General features: G+C 47.7%; 1 protein-coding gene across 1 annotated transcript in view; it reads right to left on the bottom strand.

The window, feature by feature from the left end:
* The window catches only part of LOC144934548 (neuropilin-2-like), a 45,259-nt gene extending 24,857 nt beyond the window's left edge, over positions 1-20,402 (bottom strand). The window contains exons 1-6 of the mRNA XM_078860456.1: positions 18,933-20,402; positions 15,489-15,717; positions 10,259-10,440; positions 7,171-7,416; positions 5,153-5,311; positions 3,017-3,201 (exon numbers count right to left, since the gene is read on the bottom strand). Of these exons, the coding sequence (XP_078716582.1) occupies positions 3,017-3,201; positions 5,153-5,311; positions 7,171-7,416; positions 10,259-10,440; positions 15,489-15,717; positions 18,933-19,002 (1,071 nt within the window). The 5' untranslated portion in view covers positions 19,003-20,402. The remainder of the gene's footprint in view (positions 1-3,016; positions 3,202-5,152; positions 5,312-7,170; positions 7,417-10,258; positions 10,441-15,488; positions 15,718-18,932) is intronic.
* Positions 20,403-27,339: the final 6,937 nt, after the last annotated feature.

Here is a 27,339-nt window from a genome sequence, read left to right on the forward strand (position 1 = left end):
GCTCAGGTTTCACCTCTCTTGTGAAGTTCAGATTGTTGGAAGGGGGCTTGCGGTGTGTGTAGTAGCGTACACGTGTGTGCCTTGGCTTACGCTGCCATTCACAATCTGACACAGACGTGGGCAAAAAAAAAAAATCCCGTTAAAGAAACGAAAAATACTTCAATAAAAAAATGCCTGCCTTTTAGGCTGAAGGAAATGGCTCAAAATGTATGACAGTAACTTTCCAATTGCCATTGCAATTGTGTTAGTGTGCCGAGCATTAAGCAATGATTACCCTGTTTGTTTCTACATGGCGATGCAAATAAAAATTTAGGTAAATGATATTTTCATGCGAAAAATTGCAGACTTTTTGTCAGTCCGCTGTGGATGAAAAGTACCCCACATCGTGTTGGTCACGGGAGTCGTTTGACCATATTTTACCATTCTGGTCAATGTGGTTGATGAAGGGGGTGACCCAGGTTCAGTTGACATATCACTCGCCGCTGGTGCTAATAACCGTGGCTGGAAATGAAACTCACGTCGCCAGGTTTATAATGGCGTGCACTCCCCACTGCGCCACTGTTCCCCCCACCAATGCAATCCAACCAGGACAGTATGTATACCAAGTATAAATAGTTCTGCCTTACAATAAAAGGGACGGAAAAAGTAATCGGCGCAGCAAGCATTTTCATCTCTAACCCCTGGAGAGAACAGAAAATCTCTGCAGCTAATGCTCAAACACAAAGTCATGAGTGTGATCGTGGGATTAGTGGACCCTGAATGTTCCATTGTTCTCAGAGATTTTTTGTAAATATGCTATACACACCTCATCCACTCTGCTTATTTGATGACTAACTGGTAAATTAGTAAAACAGTAACCGTTTCCCGAATCAGTTACCTGTTCCGAAAGGCAGGAACCGGTAATCATGTTGAGTGAAGTTTTTGTAACAAATGTACCGATCGGCTCACGCGAATCTACAAACAGCACGGCGGCCTAAGATCACCGCGTGATATGTTTGCCCTCGTTTCTCAGTTATAATGTCAAGGCGCAACGCTGAAAATGCTTTTCTCAAACCACTGCCGGCAGTGTCTACTCTTCCACACGGAACAGGTGTCTGAGAAGAGATCGGCGGTCCCAACACTTTACCCCACAGCAAGCGGGCTACCGATCAATTAACAATGAAACATGGCTAAACGTATGGTTTAGCCGTGTTTGTTTGTTCAAGTACACCGTGATGACTTAATTCAAAATTGTCTCATGGTTGTCATTGTTTGGCTTGCATCCCACTGGGATTTTTGCACACAGCGTTGATATACGGTGTTTTTTTCTGGAAGACTTTGCTGTTCTTTCCTGGATTTTTCTGTTGCGCGTAGTCACTTGAGGATGTTCTTTGTTCATGTTTTTGTTTATTGCGGTTGCACAGAGCTATACCTAATAAATGAAACTGAAAACTGAAACTCAAAAAATGTGGTACGCCCATTTATAAGGGTGGGTGGGTGGACAGAAGGGGGGAGGGGTGCGGAATTAAGAAACTTGCCCCATTGTTTCAACTGCCTTTCTGGATTACAAGTCCAGAAGTCCAGAAGTGTGCCAACCATTACACCATGGCAGATAAACATGTTACGTTCATTTCTACACATTTCGTGGATGATCGACAAACCGGTGAGCAGTTATTTTTTCCGTTTTTTTTCATGCGGTTACCGGTAACGCCATTTTTTCCCGTCTACTTACAACCTGAGTAAAAACCAAGCAACAAAATAATGTGTTGCTGCCTCCAGAGGCCCGGGTTACGTCTGTGCATCTGTTTGTATCGCGAGATCACCCACAGCGATGATTTGTCTCCAAGTGCAACCGACGATGCGGGAAGGTGTCATCACCAATTAATTTCGGTAAAAAGAAGAGAGGAATATATAGATGGGGGAAAGAGCAGTCAGCAATTATATAATTATATACACGTAAGATAAACATGGCAAAGGGAAGTCGTCAATAATAATAACAATGGCCTTTATTTACTAAGGAAAGCCTAATGACTTTATCAGGAGGATCCTGCATTGGGATGTTTGGCCAGTGAAATGAGTGGATATTTGGCTTAAAGTGGAAGGAAAGTGGAGCACCCTGAGAAAACCCACCACACATGCGCGAGTTATATAGAATCCACTGCTGCACTGCCATCTATCATTAATATCACGTTTGATTAACCCATGGAAAACCTCACTGAGTCTCAAGACTCTGTGAGGAGGGTCCTGCCAAGTTTTTCTCAGCAGGGGGCGATTATTGGCTATGTATATTCCAATGGAATTATTTACGGGTCAATTTTTACATTGTTGCCAACTTTGCAACAAAAAAATGCAGACACACAATGGCCTACTCTTGCGAATGGCGTCACAGGATCTCTGCCGTCCACCGTGAAGCAGACAGCGCATATTCTTTCGGCTGCCCTGCTCCCCAGTATGCACCGGCAGTCTCCCTTCCCGGCACTAACTGTGCTCAATCCTGCTTAGCTTCTGACATCAGATGGCATTGGATGCATTCAGATCAATTTTGGTGTGTTGTGTCGGGTGAGGAAATTATCAGTTGGCTGAAGTAGGCATGTGAAGAACTAAACTAACAAAAATATATAAAACATTTCTTTTATTTTACAAGGTCAAGGCCCACTGAGCTATATAGCTCTTTTTCAGAAGCCACCTGGCCACAAATGATAGCTCAACAAAGTGGTGGATCATGTGGATATTTACAGCAGCCAAATACTCTCAACGCATGTTTCTAAATGTGTAGGGGAAAAACCGGAGGACCCAGAGAAAGATCCACATGACCACGGGGAGAACATGCAAACTCCAAATATATACAGGCGTCGGGATCTGGATTGAACCTACGACCTCCTGCATACCAGGAGAGGTAGTTAACATCTCGCCTTACCGCGGCACCCCTAGTATCCACAGCCATGAGTGTCCCCGACGCGGTGTGCCGGGTGCGAAAATAGCTTCCGGGTCGTTAACTCGTACGGACACATCTGCAACGCAGCCCGGTTCGCGTTACCTGGAGCCACTCTCGCGCGGATTCCGTGGGGGCGTGGACGCACGCGGCACCGGCGTGGTGCAGCCGCGTTTGCTCGGCGCGCCACCGCTCCGCGTAGAAACCCGGCGACGCCGAAATCTGCTCGTCGAGGATCTCGCCCGACTCCATGCCCAGCGGCCGCATGCACGCCTCCTCCCCGTGGCGGCCTGGATGCGATCGACGGAGGATAATGAAGTAGCCACACGCTTCTAAGAACTTGTGAGTAAAAAAAATATAACAGACTCATTAAACGTAATCGAAACTATAGAAGGCTCTTGGCATGAAGGCTTATGCAGCCGCATGCAAATCCCAAGTGCGGTCTTCCGGCTGAGGCCGCGTGTCGAGCGATTCTTCTCTCAAGCTTTCACCACGCTTTACTGCTGGCATCAAGAAAACGAGTTCATGATAAACCTTGAGAGAAGATATATTATGATTGGTGTTTACACCCTTTTATCTGGCAACAAAACTGACACCTTTTTTACAAGGAGTCATGTTTGCATAGACCACAATACCTGCAGTCATAATGCAAACAAAAAACATAACTCTGATAATGTATGCACTGTCCTTGAAGTTGATTGGTCCACACCCGAGACAGCTTTTCTTAGAGCCTAGTCTCACATGGTGTTGGATCAGATGACGCCAAAAGGCGCACAACTCAAAGACAATGCACCATCAGAGTATTTACCAATTATCATATTTTTTACTGGCAAATGAGGTTCCAATGGTGAGAAGATATATTCTCAATATGTGGCCTAACCTGGAATTCTACAATTGTAATAACAGGCCTTTTTTGTACTGTAACCCCGCTACGTTTACACTGAAAAGTCGGAGCAACAATGAAACGTATTTGAAACAGAATTGCCCTGAATTTGTTTGTTGCTCTTTATCGGTCACGACTGGCTTTTGTGGGATGTAGTTTATACATTGTTTTTACTGTAGCATCCTGATCATAACAGCCTGCGATTAGATGGAACATCCAGTGTAAGCCTATTTAGCCTTGAAACTTATTCCCTGGGTCCTAAATGCATTTATCTGACAAAATATAAAGGGTACGTGCATTTTCATCCTGTTTGAGAGCAGAAAATTTTTTTGGAAAGACATAAAACATTGATATCCATCCCATCAATCTTGCAAGTAATTTTTAATTCAAACAAATGGCTACCGTTTTTAAAAAAAGAAGTGAATTCGGAAACTCGGTAAAACAAAGGATCGAGGCAAATGGGATGTGAATAATGACCCAGAGTCAGCCAAATGAAATCAATGAGTGGATCTGACCGTCTGCGTTTCGCGCGTGCTTGGCCTGCGGCTGCTGGAGACTGCGCTCGAGTGGGTGGACCGCGCGTGCGCACGCGGCGACCCCGGCTCCGTCTGTGTCTGCACGATGATTTGTTATTGTGCCGACTAACCTCAATGCTGCCGGGGACGGTGCGGTGAGGCCGAGCTCACCGCTGCATTCGCACCTCAACCCCAATCCCCCACCCCCCCAGCCCCTACCCCCAGCTAATCGTGACCCTTCCCCACCCCTCCTTTACTCTCCTGAATTTGGCTGGGATATTTGTTTTTTTTCCTCTCTCGTTCCAAAGAATCGCCCCTCCCCTCACAGCCCTGCAAACGGGTCAAAGGTGTATTTGTGCAGATGTTTGGGCAGTGATAGCACAGCTTTTCGGAGATTTCCGGGTGAGAGATCTTAGATTTGAATATTCCCTGGGACGAGCGCTTTGCACTCTTATCGTGTTAGTTTTCATTGTTTTGTTTTATTGCTACACGTGTTTACCATTGTGTTAGGTGGGAAATATTAAAAATCGTGAGCCTCCAAACTGTTTGATAGTGGTTCTTTAAAATATTATGACAGCGCCGCACACTCGCTTTGTTTCTAGGTTAGTGTCGGATCGTTTTCCCCGCCTGCCGCTACGTGGAGTGGTGTGGTACGTTACAGCCGTGCCATCCTGTCTCGTTGAGCGCTGTACCGCCGTGGGTGACATTGCGCGCCCTTGGTCCTGCGTCTTCCCGTCTGGTTCTACCATTCCGCGGACGGCACTTTTTTTAGTTTGAGTTTCGTTGGCACGCACGCGCGCGCGTTTCGGTTTTACATCGGCTCGATCCCGTCGCGCGCCGTACCCTGGCGGGTGACGTTGCGACGGGAGGTGGTGTAGGAGGCGGAGAAGCCGTCGCGCGCCACCTCGGCGTCCGTGTAGAAGGAGAGCGACAGGATCCCCGTGGAGGAGCGCACGAGCCCCGGGGAGCGCGTCCCACAGAAGCGCCCCACCAGCAGCCCCACTGCACGCCGCAACCACAGCCCCCCCGGCCACAACATCAGCCACACTACTTGCCACAACATCAGCCACATGAGCAGCCACAACATCAGCCACACTACTAGCCACAACATCAGCCACACCCCCGGCCACAACATCAGCCACACCCCCGGCCACAACATCAGCCACACTACTGGCCACAACATCAGCCATATGAGCGGCCACAACATCAGACCACAACAACATCAGACCACAATATCATTCTAGCCACATTACCGGCCACACCATTAACCACACCTCCCAACCACACCATCGGCCACACCATCGGCCAAACCACCGGCCACAACATTCGGCACACAAGCGGCAGCACCACCGGCTACACCAGGGGCCACACCGTACATGGGGGATCAGGGTGGGGGTATAGGAGGGGCATTTAAAGACTGGGCTCCTCACCGAGACACATAAACAAACACCAATGTCCCTCCCTGCATCCCTACTAACAAACACATGCTGCATTCCAATTATTTTTGCGAGGACTCATGTTTAACGTCAGGGACTGGATTTTTCATACAGGTAAGGTGGTATATGGCTGTACAGACGTAAGTAAAGCTGCAGGCCTGTAGAGGAGGTGTCGCGTCGTGCAGGTATAACAGTATAAAGATGTGGGGGTATTACAGATGTGGAGCTGCACAGGTGTATGTAAAGATATACGATGTGGGGCTGTATATCTGTACAGACCCTCGGGCTATATCAAGATGTGCTGCTATACAGCCAAATTAAAAACATGTGGCTCAACAGAAGTACATCAACGGTCCTATGAAATTCCATCCCCACATTAGAGACCGCACAGACTCAAGCCTACGCGAACATCACGCTAAACGACACATTTACAAGCAATCACGACAACAAATGTCTCGATTTAAATAACCGCAGCTCAAAGCGCCGGGCTTAATTGAGAGGCAACTTTAGGGAAGCAGAATGCAATGGGGAGGGGGTGGGGTGGTTATGGCAGGAACACATGGGAGGAGGGGGACGAGAGGGAGGAGGAAGGGAGAGAGAGAGAGAAAGAGCGTGACATTTGGGTTCCACCGAAACAGAATCTGTATTTATAGTGGAGGAATCCGGTGAGCTATAAACCTCTTTTTCACAGATGTCCAGCCGGGGCGGGTCAGAAAGTTACACTAAAAAGACAACAGGAAAGGTAAGAAAATCACGAAAAAAACTATACAGTTTTTTTTATTTTACCAGGTAAAGCCCACTGAGCTACGAGCTTTTTTTTTTCAGAAGCGACCCGGCAGCAAATGATGGCTCAAAGAAGTGGCTCATCACGTGGACATTTATGGAAGCCAAAAGAAAATGTCAATAATCTAACTAACAGATGTGGAGCTGTACAATCCACCTTCCCCCACACCTCTGATTAGCATGGCTGGCTACGTACGGTGCAAAAGAAGTTTAACACATACAGATAGACATAGACAAAGATCCCACATATAGCCTTAACAGACTGTTGGGGCAAGTGCTGTTAGCTAGCACCTATGAAAGCCGGCATGGCACACGCGGGGGTGGGCGGCCAGCACCACGCCCGGCCGCCTTTGTCTGCCCAGTGACGATGTTTACACACCGCGCCAGGTCCTCATTTGAGGCCGACTCGACATAGGGGAGGCCCAGGACCGGTTTAGATAATCGTCACCGGTGTTGGCCGTTAGTGGGAATCGAACTCGGGTCGCCAGGTTCTGTAGCGCAGCGCGATAAGCGTTACACTACCGCTCCCCCCCCACACACACACACACAAGTTTCTGCACGCTCGCACGCACACACACACACACACAATTCCGCCGCGAACTTCACGACGACGTTGTGCGAAGCGGCCGCGTGCCCCCTCACCGTGCGGCAGGCCGTCCCACAACTCGAGCCGGTCGTACTGGCACGCCAACGCGGGCTCCACGGCCCCCGGGGCCCTCGTCGCGCCCTCCAGGTGGAAGTGCGTGAAGCGGAGCGACAGTTCCACGCCGCTCCGAGCTGCGCGGATCACGTAGGTGCACGCCAGGAACGGCGGGTACTTGTCCGGGAAGCCGGGAGACGACACGACGCCCGCGGGGCCCGACAGGTTGCGCGAGCACGCGTCCGAGCCTGCGCCCAGTTCACAAAAGTAAAAAAAACCCCGAGCACAACGAGACACGTGACCAACTGTGCTAATTGAAGGGGGGGGGGGGGACAACAAACTAAATAAAAAATATTTTTTTAAGAAATTAGTTTCCTATCTAGATTAAAAAGTGCATAGCTCCAGTGGCTTCCTAATATCAGCAGGAAGGGCGTTCCAGACGGCCGCAGAAGCGTATCCGAAAGCGTGCCGTGCAGCGACCGTCTTTGTTCGATGGCTCGCCATTGTGAATGAACGTGACCCGGTCTCGTCGCGGCTGGCAAGCTAAGTGGTGCTTGGGGCGTAGTTTGCAGTTGGGCGGGAGACCGACTGCGCTTTTCACTTTTTCTTTGCTACATTCCGACAAACATTTGCTTTCTGGAGAATGTGGCATGTGAGAACGTGACGCAAACTGTGAATTACATAAAACGTCAAAGAAGGAGCCTGGTTCCACCGCCTCACATCTCATGACTTGAGGCTCATGACTTGCTCATGTCCAGGGGTGGCCACTGACACCATGAGAGTGGTCGATGGCGGAAGATATGCAAGTCCCACGTGCCTTTATTATGGACCCACTCTAAAACTAAACAATAGTAATATTACATTTCATGGAAAAATTCAATCTCACTTACAGAAAATTTCAAACATTGTCCCTTATTCGGAATAAATTTGTTAATGCACTCTGTTGAAAGCCCATTGCCTATAATGTGATACACTTATTTTTCCGACATGCATACATAATAATTTACTGTTCACAGTCTAAAGCTAAGATTTAGAACAACACATGTACTGTATTTTATAGTTGGAAATGTCCAGATTTTCTGTGTTCTCCTTACATTGACACGCTAATCTCTCACAATACAATGGCCACCCCCACAGCTTCATTTGTAAATAGCGACTTGCCATCCTCTTCCACCTCCATGTGGCGATAGCTCTTTTCGAGCTCTCTCCGATCGTACATTTACCAGCAAATTTCTTACATTGACACACTAATCTCTCACAATACAATGGCCACCCCCACAGCTTCGTTTGTCAAGATTTACCCGATCTTACATTTACATGCAAATTTCATCTCTAGCCCCTCCCACTGACCCTTGGGCTACACCATCCCAAACCTTTATAACTCCTTACCTGAGCAGCGCTCCCACCATATCTTCTCAGCAGCTCTCCCGCGATATTTATCACCTGATGACGATTGCTTGTGTTGCGATCGAAACGTCGTGATATTGTTATTATTTTTTAATATTTGATCTATCTACGTGACTTTACCGAAAGACCCAAAGAATACAGATAAGATACTTTGGAAAGTGAGATGCACTCCAAACTGATGTAATATTAACAAATTGCAATTTAGAATTGGGAGAAAACAGTACGATGGAGAGTCGTTTTCCAGACAATAAATATAAACATGCTGTTTAAATTGTCGAAAGAAGTCTTCACGAAAATAAATTTGAATGGCTGGTGTCTTCCGTCCTCTGGGTGGTCGAGCATTGCAGTGGAAGACCATCTTCCGAAAGTTAATTCTCAACGACTAGATTAAAAATAAGTCTTCCGGAAAACAGCGTCGTTTCCTTATTGCAAGACGCACCCCAAACTTTTGTGTCGCATAATCCAAAGACAACGGCATTTTGTTTTTACATATTTTCGTATTTTTCGCAGAGTTACCGGCCGCGCAAAAAAGCATTAACACCTGTGAAAACACCTGCTGGGCACGGCGCATGAACCCAGCCACAGTCGATGTACCACGCTGTTCGCAGGATGCAGAAAACACTGCTAATTACACATTTACCAGTACCCTGCATTTACCCGCCGACGACGACATCCTGGGAGCCAATTAAAGTTGTACTGCCCAATCTAAAAATGAAAGATTGCAAACGGCAGCTGTCGAGAGCTCCACGTTTCGAATCGGTGCGGCGCACATACAAGGACAAAGATCCCCCTTAAAGGCTCATCAGACTTTTGGGCCAAGTGCTGTTAAGCGAGCACCTACGAAGGCCTGCGCGGTACACGAGAGGCGGGTGGCCAGCAACCATACCCGGCCGCCTTTGTCTCCCCAGTGGCGACGATTACGCACTGCACCAGGTACTCATTTGCGGCTGAGTGAACCTAGGGGAGGCCCAGGACCGGTTCAGATATACATCACTGGTGTTGGCCCGTGAGCGGGAATCGAACTCGGGTCGCTAGGTTTGTAGCGCAGCACGCTAACCGCTGCGCCACCGCTCCCCACATACACACACGCATCCTGCGAGTTGCTCTTGCTGTAAGCATCGCTTTTTGATTCTCTGCCAAAATATATATTGGGCAGTTTGACGGCACGGTGTGATGGGGTGACGGATGATGCAGGACCTTTGGTCCCCAGTTCTCTCTGCTGTTCCGAGCTTTGAATGCGGAGATCACAGGGAAATCTCAAAAATTGGGAAGTGGACGTGGGCACGGTGCAAAACTTCATAGGTGGTCGTGCGATCGCATATTTTAGCCACTTTACCAGCAGTGCAGCTTTGAGTAGAGACAACAATTCAACTGCACCGCACCACCACGTGGTCCTGTGTGTATTTTTTGTTAAATGTACGTCGTGCTCGTTTTTTTTTTATAACAACAACAATGTACAACAGCCCTTTGTCAAAGTACTGCTCGATGAAGGCCTCCCCATCTCGCGTCGGCCGTCGTGGGTGCTGCGTGACGACATTTCACCGCGAGAGCCGAATGAGACGAGATGCGAGAGGTAGGAGGAGAGAGTATGGAGGGTCGTACAGTCGGATGAGAGCGTTAGGGTCAGGCAAGCGGGCCGAGTCCACAGCGACAGAGAGACAGACAGACAGCGAGACTGCTCACCCGACTTGTGTATCTCGTAGCGCAGGGAGAACCCGGCGCCCTGGTTGGTGTAGTCTGAGACGAAGCGGATGAGCAGGGTCGGCCCCGAGGACACGATGGGCGCGGGAGCCACGCTGCCGCAGAAGCGGCCCATCGCTTCGGCCGCGTCTCCCTCGCCGTCCCGTACCTCCACGTAGTCAAACCTGTACGTGGTCGCGCGCACACACAAAGTGGTAATCAGTAATGATGGTGCATGTGCCCATTTATAGCCAATTTGTCCATCCACTGCTGCAGGACAGCCTCCCCTCGCCATGCTTTTTGACCCACACCTTTCCAGAGCATAGACACGAGAGCACGCGAGTCCAATACAACAATGAATATTGACGCAATGCCCTCTGCTGCCCGTAATTATATCCCTAACACAGCCTATAGCACCTGTAATAACCAAGCAAAAATACCCTCTGATTACACAGGAAGGCCTCAACCGTGTCCATCGACTCTGATATTTTGCCAATTCCCTCATGCGCTGATTGCCACCTGGAGAGAACCCAAGGGCAGTAACGGCCAACTCTGCGCGCACAGATTCACGAACATGCTCCTGGCGGAACTCACAATAAAACGAGTGCCAATGCTATCCCACAAAAGTCGACCAGGCAACGGAGACCGGGTGCAGTGTACTTGGAAGATTCACGTGGCCCTGGGGCTGGTATACATGTGTGCTTGCAAGCGCTCGCGCTTTGAATTCCTTGGACCGGCAAGCATTGTGTATACATCGGTATGGAAAGAAATAAGATCTATCCTGATAGTAGGTTTTTACCCTTTTAACTGGTACAAAACTGACACCTTTATTCAAGGCATCATGTTTGCAATGACCACAACACAAGTAGTCAAAAAAGCAAACAAAAAGAAGCAACTCTGATAAGGATGATAATATGCACTGTCCTTGAAGTTGATTGGCCCACACCCGAGACGGCTTTCTTTAGAGCCTAGTCCCCATTGGTGTAGGGCCAGATGACACCAGAAGGCGTACAACTCAAACACAGTGCAATATCAGAATATTGAGAGCTCGGGGTAAGCATTTACACTATGAGATCTCTTTTACCAGTGGCAAAATATGATAGTAGGTTTTTACCCTTTTAACTGGTACAAAACTGACACCTTTATTCAAGGCATCATGTTTGCAATGACCACAACACAAGTAGTCAAAAAAGCAAACAAAAAGAAGCAACTCTGATAAGGATGATAATATGCACTGTCCTTGAAGTTGATTGGCCCACACCCGAGACGGCTTTCTTTAGAGCCTAGTCCCCATTGGTGTAGGGCCAGATGACACCAGAAGGCGTACAACTCAAACACAGTGCAATATCAGAATATTGAGAGCTCGGGGTAAGCATTTACACTATGAGATCTCTTTTACCAGTGGCAAAATATGATAGTAGGTTTTTACCCTTTTAACTGGTACAAAACTGACACCTTTATTCAAGGCATCATGTTTGCAATGACCACAACACAAGTAGTCAAAAAAGCAAACAAAAAGAAGCAACTCTGATAAGGATGATAATATGCACTGTCCTTGAAGTTGATTGGCCCACACCCGAGACGGCTTTCTTTAGAGCCTAGTCCCCATTGGTGTAGGGCCAGATGACACCAGAAGGCGTACAACTCAAACACAGTGCAATATCAGAATATTGAGAGCTCGGGGTAAGATATTGCACTGTGTTTGAGTTGTACGCCTTCTGGTGTCATCTGGCCCTACACCAATGGGGACTAGGCTCTAAAGAAAGCCGTCTCGGGTGTGGGCCAATCAACTTCAAGGACAGTGCATATTATCATCCTTATCAGAGTTGCTTCTTTTTGTTTGCTTTTTTGACTACTTGTGTTGTGGTCATTGCAAACATGATGCCTTGAATAAAGGTGTCAGTTTTGTACCAGTTAAAAGGGTAAAAACCTACTATCATATTTTGCCACTGGTAAAAGAGATCTCATAGTGTAAAAGATCTATCCTGTTTATCCCTATAGACTATAGAGTCGCAAGCGGTTCGTGAGCACCTATTAAGGGCAGCTCGATGCACAGGGCAGCATATGTGGTCAGCATCACACGTGCCCAGCTGCCAAGCAAGGCTCCCATGGTGTTGGTGTCCACAACTATAGCAGCTGCTCATTTTGTACGAGGAGTACGGTGACGCATCGATTCGTAAATCGATGCTTTAAGATCACGACACACACGGACATCGAATCTTGTGTGTGAGAATCGAACTCGGGTCGCCGGGTTCGTAGCGCAGCGCGTTAACCACTACACTACTGCTCCCCCAACTCCCTACATATATGTATAGTACACACATACACAATAAATAAAGATCCCCGATGTAGCTCTCAGACTGTTGGGGTGACGAATGTTGCAAGCAAGCAGCAGCACCATGACGGGCGGTGGATCACTGGCTGCTATCAGGATGCCTTCTGGATTCCGTTTGGCAAATGAAGGCTTGTTGAAGAGGAGACAGAATTGGGAGAAATAAATTGTCGAGCCCAAACGAGAGAACGCGCCGGAGGAGACAACTGCCGTGGAAAGAGAAGATTTAAGATCAGCTCAAGTGGAGGGGTGGGATGGATTTTGGCAGCTCACGATCGTGAGCGATGGCAAAGATGTGGGGAAGGAGCGCCTGCATCCAGCAGTGGGTAGACCACGGCTGCCGACGATGATAATAACGACATCAATTAAACAAACGTACAAAAAATCGACTAAATATGTTTTTGGAGAAAGTCTATAAAACTACACAGAACCACAGTAGTAGTAGAGGTGGTAAAAAAGCAACTTTTCTCTGAGCGACCGCTCGCATGCGGGATAACTGCGAGGGAGGGGGCAGCAGGGCTGCGGGGAGCGAGTGGGAAGGGCCCCGCAGCACGGGGCTAATCCAGATGTTGACGCGTGGCCCCGACTGCTTTTTCACACCAAGACGCAGCAACCCCCCACCCCCCCCTATTCAACCCCAGCGAGGCGACCCACAGGAACAAAGTGTCCCGCTTCGTAAATCTCTCTCGGCTGCCCCGCGCGTATTAAACAGCAGCAGCGGCGGCGGTGGCGGCGGCGGTGGCGGCGGCGGCGAAGGGAGCAGTGTGCGCGAAGTTATTTGCAAGGGGCCAATGCTACGCGGCCGAGCGCACCCCGTTGTTGAAACGGAGTGCAAGCCGCGTCCCGATGCATTCTCCCTTTCGCAAGGGGAACATGCGTTTACTGCAGTCACACGGTGGACGGTTATTGATGTGGCATGCGCTTTGAGTGGCGAGTGGGTGGTTTTAAAATGTTGACAACCCACGAGCATCTGTCTGTCCACGTGAAAATAACAGAAACGATTCAGTCCATCAGCAGCTGCCTTTGTTTAATGGGCCCGCCCTAATCTGCTGAAAGTCAACACCAGTTCAGAGTTGCCTGCTCAAACAAATCCTGCAAGAAAGGATCGAGTCATAGAGCTTGGACTGATGTATTAAATTATTTAGTTTTCACGCAGAAAAACAGATCGTAGTCTGTTTGTTTATGTATTACCCACAATCTTCCAATGCCCATTGACGTACTGCACTTCTATGGTGCTACGTCTATGCTCCCCGTTTTCAGTAACCTGCACGAACGAGCACGGTGAAGTATGGTAAAATAACCGGCATGACCCACACGGGGTGGGGAGTGCCCCTCACCCAGTAGTGGTTTGACACAACATTTCAAAACGTAGATTTAAAAGTTGGCGTCTGTGCGTACAACTAACGTGCAATCATGAGTGACGGTACATGCTGTGTACCATTCATACGTGCAACTGCTGCGATTGCAATCCTCACTCCGACGTTTTACCGAAAGTTCCAGGGATTGAACAGTTGAGCCCTCCGTAGCTGGCTCACTGACAGGCAGCACGGTGACCCGTTGGTCGGTATCATCCGGTAAAGTTTCAGGCAATGGGACCTCTTACGATCCACTAAAGGGCCACGGTCCACGTGTCTATACCATGTTGAATTTATCGTGACGAGGGCATGAATGTTTATTCATCAACATCATCATCACAATGAACTCGCTTTTAAAACCAGGTGAGAGTCCAATGAGATAAATGTATTTTTGTACATATGTATGTTGAACTTCTTTTGTACCATACGCAGGCAACCGCGCTAATCGGAGGCGAGGGAAAGTGAACACGTGGAATGCAAAGCAAGTTCTAAATATCTAGACATATCTGAGCACAGATTAAAACAAAACTTGAACACAAACTAATCAACAAACTTTTAACGAATATGTGCAAAAACCTAAAAACTCTGGTACAGCCATACTTTTAACATAAATTAGAAATGTTTTAGTGTTTTAGCACCAGCTGTCTACCCCCTGCCACCTACAATTATAAATATATTATGACCATTTTAACATTTGATATTATTCACTGCTACCGAAAATATTCTGACCAATAATAATTTCAACTTACACCAAACTGTTCAAATTTTATACATGTAAAAAAAGAGGGCCTAACAATGCCACCTGTTGTGACGACCGTTGCCTGCATTATGAATTCAGGAAACATCCACATTCGTGATCGTCATGAAGTGGCGACGGGAAAGAAGTACTGACAGCACATGTCACGACAGAGATTAGCAGCGAAACTTGCACTCACGATACAAAATGTGTCTGTGGACCAATCGATTATTTACTATGTGTGTACATCATATGCAATCGTCAAGATGTAGAAATGAGACGCAAAAATGGGAAACGTCACAAACCAGATGCTATGAAGAGAGACAAAAAAATAAGAACGCATTTCTCTGATGGAATTTTGACCCTGACGGTGGAGAGGCCTGGAAATAAATATAATGACTGGGAGAACAGATCATTACAGGCTCCAACAAAATGCAGTCCCTTGCAATTTCGCTAAACAACCATCATCGCTGACATAAGCTCTGCACCTGCAGTCACGCTTCTCAACATCCACTGTCTCTACTCTGAAGAGCGTGCCACTGCCCATCAATTCAACGAATCGTCGAGAGGAACTAATGGGCCCACTAAAATCGCCCCCGCGTGCAATTCCACGAGATCACGGTTCCCCTGGAGCGCTTCGCAACATCCCTCCGTCGCCCCTGACAAAACGGTACCTGCCCAGCAATTGATTGATCCGCTGGGTAAATGAACAATTACACGCCCCAAACAACGCGCAGCCCCCCGTAATGCCTCTAAACGACTGTCGCCTTCGGCGGGTGAGAGGAGGGTGGGGGGGGGGGGTCCCTGCACCTGCAGTCGTGCTTCTCGATGTCGAAGTGCGGGTTGAACGCCAGGGCGAGGCGCTGGCCGGGTCCGGCGGCCCGCAGCAGCCACTCGCAGCGCTGCATGGGCGGGTAGTCCTCGGGGAAGCCGGTGGAGGCCAGGTAGCCGGGTCCCTGCACCACCAGCTCGCCCCCGCACGCCGGGCCCGCTTGCGCCTCCTCGCCTTGCACCCTGACAGGCGGTGGAGGGTGGCGGCCTGCAGGAGGAAGGGGAGGGCAAAGGTCAGCTGGTGGTGGGGGGGCCAGCGTGTAGCAATACGACACCTTGGTACGTTCAAGTGAATAGTATTGTGTTGCTACCATCATTATCGTCGCCCTCACTGCCATTGTTATCATCGCTGCAGATTGATGCATTTATCTATATGTAAAGTGTTGGGTGTGTTGAGGTAATCATGATTCTTCTTGGTTCTTTCGGTAAAGTTACGTAGAAGGAAATAATAAAATAATAAAAATAAAACATTCTTTCCTTCTACGTGACTTTACAGAAAGAACCAAGAAGATGAATCCCTGCAGTCACGAAAGCTTTAAATCGAAATGTAATCATGATTATGTCATCATTGTTTTCGCAAGTCATCATCGAACGATTACCTGAATGAAAAGCGTTTTTGTAAATGTTTAAATGTCCATAGGGCAATGTTCATCAAATGTTTCTTTCTTTCAGGGCATCCCAGAGTGTGAAGTGCGATCCCAACTATAAGGCAGTCGCCCAATCTCTCTACTCTTGGTCTGCTCTCAAAAAAGTGCCACTCCCTGAAACATCAGTCTGCTACATAATTGATTTCTGTTATAAGGCAGTGTTCACGATGAAGGTGGCTAGACTGCTTCAAATATCATCTTCAATATGGTCAACGAAATATTAATTACCATCATTTCGCATGAGGATGAAAACAATAAACCCCTCGTTCCTGTCAATAAATCCTTAGACCATCAAGTGTTAATAGCTCGGCTATAGAGTTGTATGTGTAGCAGGAACGGGGTCTATCTCGAAGGAGATCTACTGGTGACATACCATAGCTAGGGTTAGAGTCAAGGTTATGGTGATTTTTTTGTATGATTAAGGTTAGGAAAAACCAGTTCAGGATCTAAAAGTCGTAGACCACTGTGTGTTTATGGATAGATCACCAACGATAAGAATACCAAGAAATGTTTGCTGCACGTTGTGCATTTCCCAACTCTGCATGGGGTAATTCTATTTAGAATATGGAAGAGTGTGTCCGCAGGGACAGACTGCCACGGCTCATGCCTGCACATTCAATCAAGGTCCTTCATATTAACGTAGTAAAGTGCATGATTGGAAATTACATTAAGGCAGATAGAGGAATGCATGGATTAAAAAAAATCATAGCCACACGAAAGACACAATTTAAACCGTAAGGAAAGTAAGTGGGATTTGGGAAATCACGTAGTGGCAGCCGAGGAACGGAAATCATCTTAAAGGAAACCCACTGAGGAGATGGAAATTATCTTGTGTGCAGAAGGATAAAGCTGCATTATTAGATCTCAGGATCACGAAAATGGGCGGCGGCTTTGGGAGGCTTTCATCCAGCAGTGGATTGACCATGGCCGATGATGATGATGAGGATGATGCTGGCGGACGCACAGAACTATACACATCGTCCGGATTAAACCGCACGTGTGCCAGCTGCAGTGGACGACTGCGCGTGCTTATTGAACCCAGCACCGACACACGCTGGACTCAAAGCACGAGTCTGTGGCCGTGCACTGCACACATATACAAAGCTCTGCTCTTGCGTAAACACACTTTTCCTGTCTACCTCTCGAAAACGTTCCTCATATTTCCACAGACCGTTTTCAGCAATCCCTCTCTTTAAATTACCACATTCCTGCAGCTCCACAGAAAGAAGGTTCTGTGCTTTGAGTTTCCTTTATTTTGATTTCAGTGACGCTATAACCATTAATTCATCTAGCCCGTGAATGAAAGTTCAAAACACATCCGATATTTTTGTTTGGCTTAGAACATTCCAATTTGAACTCGTTCACATTTATTTTACCAGGTGTGAACCTGAACAGACACGTGGCAGGGGAGAGCCGTAAAATTAATGTTCAATTCCATCGCATTCCATCTCCCATCCAAGTCTAACATATTCCAAGATACCGTGTTCCGTAGCCTTTACCCAAGTCCAGACTGCGATGCGCATCATGAATACTGCATCCCCAGGCTCACCGTGTTTGACAGCTTACATAAGGAAAAAGGATGCGCAAGCAGCGGAATATATTGCCCATCGCCCGCTCCTATTTCCGTCGTTGTCTCCGTATATGACAGGAATTCCTGTAAACGAGCACTGGGATCTGGCGAATTTAAATCTTGGCACTTGATGTATGGGATTTCCTGTCCGAATAACTTAGCGGGCGAAGCCGGGGGCTCTCGTAGGGCCACTCGTGCTGCACTCAACTATATAAAGAAGCGGAGATTCATAGAACCTTACATGAACACCTCCGATTAGCACAGCGAGAAGTTCAACATACACACACCAAATGACGTGCTGTATCTATACAAACTATATAAACCGTGGTGGGTCGGTGGATCACCACTGCACTTTGAAACTGGATACATCAGTCGGACTCCCTCCCACTTCAACCCATGATTGACCAGCGCGGTGAAGTATGCTCAAACATTACCTAGGGATCGACCGACATGGCTTGCGGAGGCTTTCGTCCAGTAACGGGCTGACAAATAGCCGTACATTATTCGGCCTATTTTTAAAACACAACTATTAATCTTAAGTGTGTAATAACAAAACGTTCTTCACTTTTGTCACGTGGCGTCCAAATGTGTATACATCGAGAGAGAGAGATACATCATGTGGTCTGTAAAGAAACATGACTGGGCTTGGACTGGACGCGTTGCTCGATGGAATGATGGCCAGTGGTCGAGACTTACAATGGACTAGCAGCCAAAGGATCGAACACGCACAAAAGCACGTCCATCGCGGAGACGGAGCGATTAAATTAAATCGACTAGTGTTCAAGAGCTAGATGGATTGTTGCATAGCATGATCGCGACGCCTTAATCCAGCAGTGGATCAAGGTTGATGATGATGATGATGAGACTGCATCACTTATTCATTGAAAATGCGGCGTGAAATTGAAACAGTAGCGCAGCAATTATCGACAATACACGATCGAGACATTGATCTGCGTTGAAAAAGCACAACGTTACTGAATGGGGGAACGGTGACGCAGTGGTTAGCGTGCCACGCTATAAACCCAGTCACCGGAGTTCGATTCGCCACCACGGCTAACATCAGTGCCGAGTTACATCTGCACTAGTCGTGGTATCCAGACCCCTTCGGTGAAGTATGGTCAAACAACCCACATTCTCAAACAGTGGATTGAAAAATGAACTGTAAAAAGTAAATGGTACCCGTGATGCAACTATTTGAGCACTCACCATCCAGGAGTTCGAACGCTGCGAGCACGTGGCCCAGCGCAATGGCTTGCAAGAGAACACGCGCAATCATCTCAAAGAGCGTGGTCAAAGAACTCGTTGGGTTTGCAGGTCCTACTGGTTCTTCTCCTACAGGTCCTGCAGGTTCTTCAGGTTCTTCTCCTCCAGGTTGTTCTGTAGGAGACGGTTTACGACTTCTGGAGCAGCGTAACTGTAGGCTTAATAAATGATCAGCTTGTAGGTGCAATGATAGAGGAACTTGCCGGTTCAGTCAAGGGTGACCTTGGAGACTCAAGTCACGTAGGAACTAGTAGGTAGGTTCAAGAGGCAGTGTGTTGGTTCGCTCAATGTGGAGCCTGGAGATCCAGTCAATGATGAACTTGAAGGCTCAATCCAAAAAAAAACTTGTGAGCACTCAAGCAGCAGCTTGTCGGGATCAAGGATGAACTTACAGGTTCAATCAAGAGGCCGCTTGTAGACTCGGTCGAGGAGGCTCTCGTAGGTTCAAGAAGCAAACTTGGGTGGCTTCAATCAAGAGCTGCCGATGTGTGGAAGTCTCAACGCGTGGGCTTTTCAAACTTGTTCTGTTGTTGTTCTAGACACAGCACGATATGCAACGCAACATGAACGCCGATCTCGTGGTTGCACTGCAGTCGCTGCCGCCACCGCTGGCAACTGAGGTTGTGGGGGGGGGTCGTTCTCTTCTCCCTCTCTCTCCTATTCGTCTGTGGGGTCTGGGATCCCAGTGGTCGACAAGGGCCCTCCCCGAGCAAACAGCAGAGGCGACACGAAGCGAGCACCCTCCCGCAGCGCCAGCGACTCCCGTGTGGCTGGAAACCAAAACATTTACGCGTCTGTGTTGTGTTTGTCGCTGCCGGTGTTGACTCGCGTTTCTCAAGTCGCCGACGTCTCTCCCCTCCGTCTTTGCCCCCCTCCTTTAAAGAAGAAAATCAACTCCAGTTGACTCCGGGACCAAATGGTGCCCCTGCTGCTGCTGATGTTGGCTGAATTGCCCCAACTAAAACACACACACACACGCGTATTCGATTTGAACAGCCCCACTGCCGATACGTTTATCGCGAACACATCATCGTGTCTAGTTTTGGTGTTTTTTTGTTTGTTTGTTGTCGCTTGTCCCACGTCGCTCACAAGATGTGCCGCGTTACGGGACTGAGACGTTTCGCGTACGACCTCCAAAAAGGTCCTCCCACACCCCCCCCCGTCTCACTTGAACAGCCTGCGCTAATTCACGCACCCGACTAAAACTACTCACAACTCCAGCCCTCCTCGTCTCGGGCGCGTGTGCCACTCGCACGGCACCGTCTCGTTATCTGCACGCTGTAAAGCAAACGCGCATTGAAAACAAACGCGCGGAAAAAGAAAGAAAAAAAGACACCACCCTCCGCTCGCGTCTCGTGCTGTCTCAGCCCCACGCTGCGTTCCCGTTGCCTCCTTCAGACTCGGCACTCCTGGCAGACCCTCCTCGCCTTTACAGCGCAGCACCTCGGCCCCTCCCTCCGCACCCCCCCCCACCCTCCGGCACCCCCCCGGCATACCTTGTATAGCCGCCTACTCCTCAACCTCTTCCTCCTCCTCCTCTGTGCCGAGAGGAGCTTTCGTTGGAGCGCCCCCTCCCGCCGGCCCAGCGGCCCAACGGAACGTGGGCGGGCGGGCGGGCGCCTTTGCGTTTTGGACTCGCGGTGCAGGAAGGGCGCAGAGAGAGAGAGGGAGGGACAGAGAGACACGGGAGGGAGAGAGGCGATAGGAGTGTGCGAGGTTGTGGTGCGCGCTCGGTACCCACAGCCAAACCGGGCAGACAAACACGACACGAACACTCGTTCTCCGCTAGCCCGAGTCAACCTCTGGCCCAATTCTGAGCCAAATAGCTAAAGACACAAGTACAAGCCCTCACCCGAACCGACTATCCAACCGGTATTCGCCCGACCCCAACTAACTAACCACTTGGACTAGCTCTAACCCTGACCAGCTAAACAAACAGCCACTAGTACGAGTCCTCACCATAACTAGGCAAACAGCCACGAGACTAGCCCTTCACCAACGATAACCAACCAGCCACTAGTACGAGACCTTCACCAACTCTAACCAACTAGCCACTAGTACGAGCCAATACCATAACTATCCAATCAGCCACTAGACTAGCCCTACACCAACTCGAACCAACTAGCCCCTGGTACTAGCCTGAACCCATCCCAACCAGACACTATTCCTAACCTGAGCCCAACTCTAACCAGCTAATTCTAGATTTGAAGCTTTTGTGACTGCAATGATTCACATTCTTGGGTTTTTTTTGGTAAAGTCACGTAGTGAGCTCTCACTTGATACAGCTATCGTGCTGTGACTGTTCCACCTGAAGACGGAAGCTTGTGTTGCCTCCGAAACGTCGTGATTTTTATTTTATTTTTTATTTTACTTTTATTAATTTATATTTTTTTACCTACGTGACTTTACCGAAAAAACCTAAGAATATCTAACCAGCTAGCCAACCAGACACGAGTATTAGCCCCACGTCAAGGCCTCAACAACGAGCAGACAGCAACGTGACTGGCTTGGAGCAGTCTCACCAACTGACCAGAAAATACACTTCACGGCTGTCAAATTCATCTAAGCGGATGCACGAGGTTTCGTGTATATGGTGTGTGCGTGTGGGGTCACTTTTTAATTTGTCTTACACAGCTTGCCCTGAAGGAATGCCGAAGGGGCTTTCATTGCAATTTTAAAATTGATGAGTGAGCCGATAGGACATTGTTTAAATGCCAAAGGGATCGTGCGGACGATAGGTGATATGTTGGGACTTTTTTACATCCAAAAATGGGCATATCTGCTGCAGTCAAACGAGCAGCAATATGCACGTATAGTTTTCTCTAGGTTTAAGTTTGACACGGCGAATGCGTTGCGTAATGCTCATTATGATTACGAGTTCAGGGCTTTGTCAATCCGCAGCTTTTTGATAGCTTCCCCACACAGTGTCGCCAATGTGCCTCGTTAGACCATACTCTGCCATGCTGGTTAGTGCAATGCTGGTGAAGTGGGAGCCCCAAACCAGTTCATATATCACTCGCCATGAATGTTAGCCGTGGCTGGGAATCGAACTCAGATCGCTCGGTTCGTAGTGCAGTGCGCTAATCACCGCACCACCGCTCCACCGCTTCACCAACCTAAAGGCATTACATATGTTCTATATATAACCACACATAGAAATGTAGGCTTACAAAACACATTGTGCAGCACTTAACCCAGACCTTAGCTGTTCAGCTCAAAGGCCGTCTCAAACTTTGCTGCAAGAAACGCATTACTGTCCTGTAATGGAACAGAATAGCATCATCAATCTGCGGTGGAGCTGTGCGCAGGCTCCATCATTGCAACATCTGCTACGTAGAAAAAAAATGAAGTGGGCATACCCCCATCTTGTGTTTCAGCTAATGCTCGAGCAATTTAATGCAGGAATTAAGGTTAAGCTTTGAGTACATAAAAACATGATTCGAAGATTTACTCAATTAAAATATTGCAACTGTCACATGCATCTCAACCGCTATTTATTATAAATGTAGAATTCAGGGTGCAACATGAAGGTATGATCGACTCTTAAATAATTGCAGTTAGACAGCAGCTTGAGGCAGATCTATACAAAATATATACACTTGGTAGGGTGAAGATTTTATCTTAAGATAGTAATATTCCTCGAAAATCTCCATGTCTCCTGACGGCCGCAGAATCGCATCTGAAAGCGCGCGATGCAGTGACCGTCTTTGATAGATGGTTAGCCAAAAGCCACTGCGAAGATGACCAGAGCTCGCGTGATGGTTTATGCTCCTTGACGAGATCAACAAGGCATTGTGGTTCATTTGTGGCAAGCACTTTGTGTGCAATGAGTGCGACCTTCTAATTAATTGCACCGGGGCCCACGCCAACTATGCAACACGCACTGTTTACCACAAAAGACAATGAATAATACGTAAAAAAAAACCCGCAATGCATCAGATGATAAATGATCCTGGACCACTTGGAGATAATTCTTACCAACGAGTCACAGATTTGCGTTATGCAGCCCGGCTTGAAGATAAAAATAAAAGTTCATAGCGGTGCATCCCAGGAGTGGCGAGGCAGGAGTGGGCTTCACAGACACACACCAATGAGAGCGATCTCAAACGTCAACTTAAAATGCCTTTCTCTCCCAAGAAACTCAAACGGGAAACATTAAAAATCGGTGCAGCATACCTTCCGGATGAGCCAGAATCTGCACACATAACAGCCCGGTTTATGTAATTTCTACTTTGAAATGTCAATTTATATAGTTTCAGTCCGCACTATCTTAGCAAACACGCTACATTTTGCATACACGGTATGTAATGTTTGATTTGTGTATATGCACTCCAGGACAGTGGCGTGGCATGATTGATATTGGCCCTGGTGCAAGGAATACAATGTGGGACCCCGATTCAATGCCGCTCCCAATCTCCATAGCCCGGCAATTGGGCCTCTCCAGCCCATGGGCCCCAGCGCAGTTGCACCGCCTGCACACTCGATAGCTTCGCCTCTGCGACAGGCAAAGCACACATAGAATGCATACCAAACATACATAATGAAGCGTACTAATTCGTAACTTAATATCGATTAAGCAAGCTCACGATATGCCCACTTAAGTCACGCGTGTAAGAATCGATGTTTTAAACTTCGTAATTGTCGTTTGTGATGTGTTCACATCACCCCCCCCCCTACAGCCACAGCCACTGGTGGCCGCTACATTAACGATCATTTCAAGGTTTGCATTTCCTGACACGGACGCGCGGCGATTGATGGAATCGCCGGGGGTTAATAACTACATCGCTTATAAAAAAAAGAATCGCCGTAATAAACCACATTTCCTTGCAGGCGTGGCGGAACAAATGGACACCTGCCTTGAATAAGTGCCCGATCCTCGCGACTGACGCCACACATTAAACGTCGTCCGTGCAGAATGTCCGTCGACTGCCACACGCGCTTAGTTGCCATGTCTTTAATTACCAAGCGTTTCCAATGTCCGTGATTGTCAATAAGGCACCACAAACAACGAGCGAACAATGACATGACCCCTACAAAGAGCAGGGGTCAGGTTATAAAAAAAAACACTTCAGAAACATTGCTGGCCGCTGGGCTATAGAACGCGCAGCAAATAGATTGCCTTGCTGGAGGCAAGCATCCCATGAAACTTCCATCAGCGAAAAAAAAGAAAAAAATCCTTCAGGAGGGGTGGGGCGGGGGAGGCTTCACGTGGGCGCAACACAAAGGGACGAGTTGGGGATTCACCACCATGACCGCGCTGGCCACACAAACAAGTGGCAGTGAAAACGCCTTGAATTTACATCACGGTTAATAGTGGGTTCATTAACCGAATTGAAAGAAAATGGTGAAAACGGTCTCCAGTTCGCCGCACGTGTAATAATGTCTATAGTAACGAACGTAACGTGCTTAACACGTTTGCCTTGTGTCACCGCTAACACAATGGACTTGCAATCCAGAGGTTGACAATTTTGTTCCATCTCCCAGCATTGCAGTTGAGAAAACATTGTGGAGGGTTTTTTTTATTCCCTTCCCCGCTTCTGTCCCCCCGGCAGTATAAATGGTCCTCGATCGATCTCAATGGGCAGGTCGTGTGCGGTGGGTAAAGTGTGGGTACACACACCTCTTTCACAGCTCCCTATAGAGATACCTCTGATGTGAAACAAGCAAGCGAGTGGACAAATGTCAAGTGTATCATCTTGTGTTACCAGGTGACAACTCAAGGGACCAGAATAGTCTAATTTTGAGATTGTATTTTCTCCTCGTGACCGCGTGTATTTTTCTCCGGATGTTTAGGTTTTTCACCTCCACATTAAGAAACACGAGTTTCGAGTGTTTGGCTGCTATACATTTCCACGTGATAAGCCACTTCGTTGAACTATCATTTGTAACCAACTCCCTTCTGAAAAGAGCTATATAGCGAAGTGAACCTTACCTAGTACAATAAAACTAGTTTAGTATTATTATTTTTCATTTGTAAGAGTGACTTGGAGCATTAGTCTGTCAGAAAGGGGCGAATATTGCTGTGTATAATCTCAATTGAATAATTTCGGGTAATTTACAAACTTGTCAAATTTGGATCCTTATGGCCTCATCTTGCGAATGACGTCAGGGGATCTTGACCGTCCACTGTGAAGAAGACGGCACACATCATGAAGGTGATTATACCACATCACTAATCAGAATATTTCTTTATACTGGAGGAATCCGATGAGCTATAAAGCTCTTTTCACAGATGACCAGTCGGGGCGGGAACTAACGTTACAAGAACAAACAATAAAACAAACATGATAGTCGTGGAAACTACAAGCATGGAAAACAAATCACACCAAAAAACCCACAAATAAACCTAAACCATCCCCACCCTACCGGACAAATCCCATTGAGATATTAACTTATTTTTCAGAATCTGCCTGTGACCACAAACGATAGCTCAGCGCGGCCGCCGGATCAGAACCGTGACGTCCTATCACGAGGCCACGTCGCCGCCCGAGCGAGTGCAGCGCTACAGCGTCACCTTCTAACTGAGAAACGAGAAGACACATGGACGACACGGCGACTTAAGCCGCCATGCTGTGTGAGTAAATTCGTTTATAAAGTTCGACTGGAAACGGTTTCCGGTTCTCCAACTTTTAAAAACGGAAATGGAGTATGACAATGGTTACCAGTTTATTGGTTATTGTTTAACAACCCCTAACTTACGTAATAATGTCTCACTTATATTCGTCTTACTTATATATTTGTAAGCAGAAAATATGTATGCATGTCCAGAGGACATCTTAACCGCTCTACCACTGATAAAAAGGTGTCTGTTTTGTTGCCAGATAAAAGGGTAAAAAATAAATTATCATATTTTGTAACTGGCAAAGGAGGTTCCAATGGCGCTCCACCACTTTCAATGAGTAATTCCAATAATTCTCTGAATTCTAAGATCAAAGGTGACATGAAAAAAATCATAAACTACAGTATATGTCATCAGCATTCAAATTATATCTCGTTCATTGACACAACATACTCATGATATTGTTGAGTGAAAGCCATTACATCTCAATGGACTACCCACTAGTAGTGTATAACGTTGTAACTGCATATCATCATGCGGTACAAAATAGGGGTGGCATGCAGATCTGGGAGATTTTAAAGAAATAATGGTTACAAAACTATCTTATAATTAAATTATTCAAATCAAATCATATTAACAGTTCATTATTGACTCAGGAAACCGCAATGAGCATCAATAACTCCTTTTTTTGGAGAGTCTTGATAAGTTTTCGCTTTAAGAGCTATATTTGAGCCAGCTTACATTTTCAGAATTTGGATATCCGATTAAAACATCCAACAAAGTAGTAATCAGGCTCACCTAGCTTAGCTTCTGAGAGCTGCAGAATTGGAGGGTATTTAAGGTGATTTGGCAGTGATGAAAAGGGCAAGAGGTTATAGTTCAACTCTTCACTATCGACCCAAATATTAAATGTTGTGTTCAAGCGCATGGTTGTTTATTTGGCTCTCAAAGCAAACAGCTTGCAGTGACACTAAAACATTCACAGAAGGGCACGTTCGGGCATTTTCCTGACGGACGAGAGCCTAGAATGAGAATGGAAAATGCCTGGTCTGTTCAGACGGGAGGGAGTGATGGAAGAGAGAAGGGTGGGGGGGTGTAGGAAGATTTTTAAGGAGAAGGATACTTCCCCTGGGAGTACGGGGTGACTGGGGAAGGTGTCCCGGGGGAGCCGTGGGAGGGCAGGGAGGGGGCACGCTGCCTGTTTTATTCTCTTCTCGCGGCTGTTTCTTCAGCTGCTTCCTGCAGCCCCGTGTCGGGTCGCGTCTGTCTTCCCGGCCACGTGAGAATGAAGGGGAGGAACCCGGGGTAACGTGCAGTGGCCGAGATAGAGGGGGCAAGGATGGATGGAGAGGCAGGGGAGCTGCGGCGAGGTCACGGTAAACAATCCCCGTGTAAACCCCGGTGTCGAGACACCGTGCTGCCCGGCCCAGTTTTGAAACGCATATGCAGGGGTTTGCTGGCTGTGTAATAGGACAGGAATGCACAGATGAGCAACATGCCCTGGTACACATACTGTCGACCTCTATCAATGACAATTATATATATGGGGCCATGCCCCGCCCCCCACCCCCCAGATGAAGGGCACCACCCCCCTCTGGCCTCCCACTGAGTGAGCACACATCACTTAGCATTACTGGAGAGCCACTCAAGTTCAAGTTAAAGAGGTCATCACGTCCAATATCCACCACACCTCTCCTTCCGTCAGATCTTCTCCAATGCCACGCAGAGACCCACTCTTAATTTGAATCTGGACTCAAGTAGGGTCACATACATCACGTTCAGCTATTGTTC

The sequence above is a fragment of the Lampetra fluviatilis genome, chromosome 10 (assembly GCF_964198595.1).
Source record: "Lampetra fluviatilis chromosome 10, kcLamFluv1.1, whole genome shotgun sequence".
NCBI lineage: Eukaryota > Metazoa > Chordata > Hyperoartia > Petromyzontiformes > Petromyzontidae > Lampetra > Lampetra fluviatilis.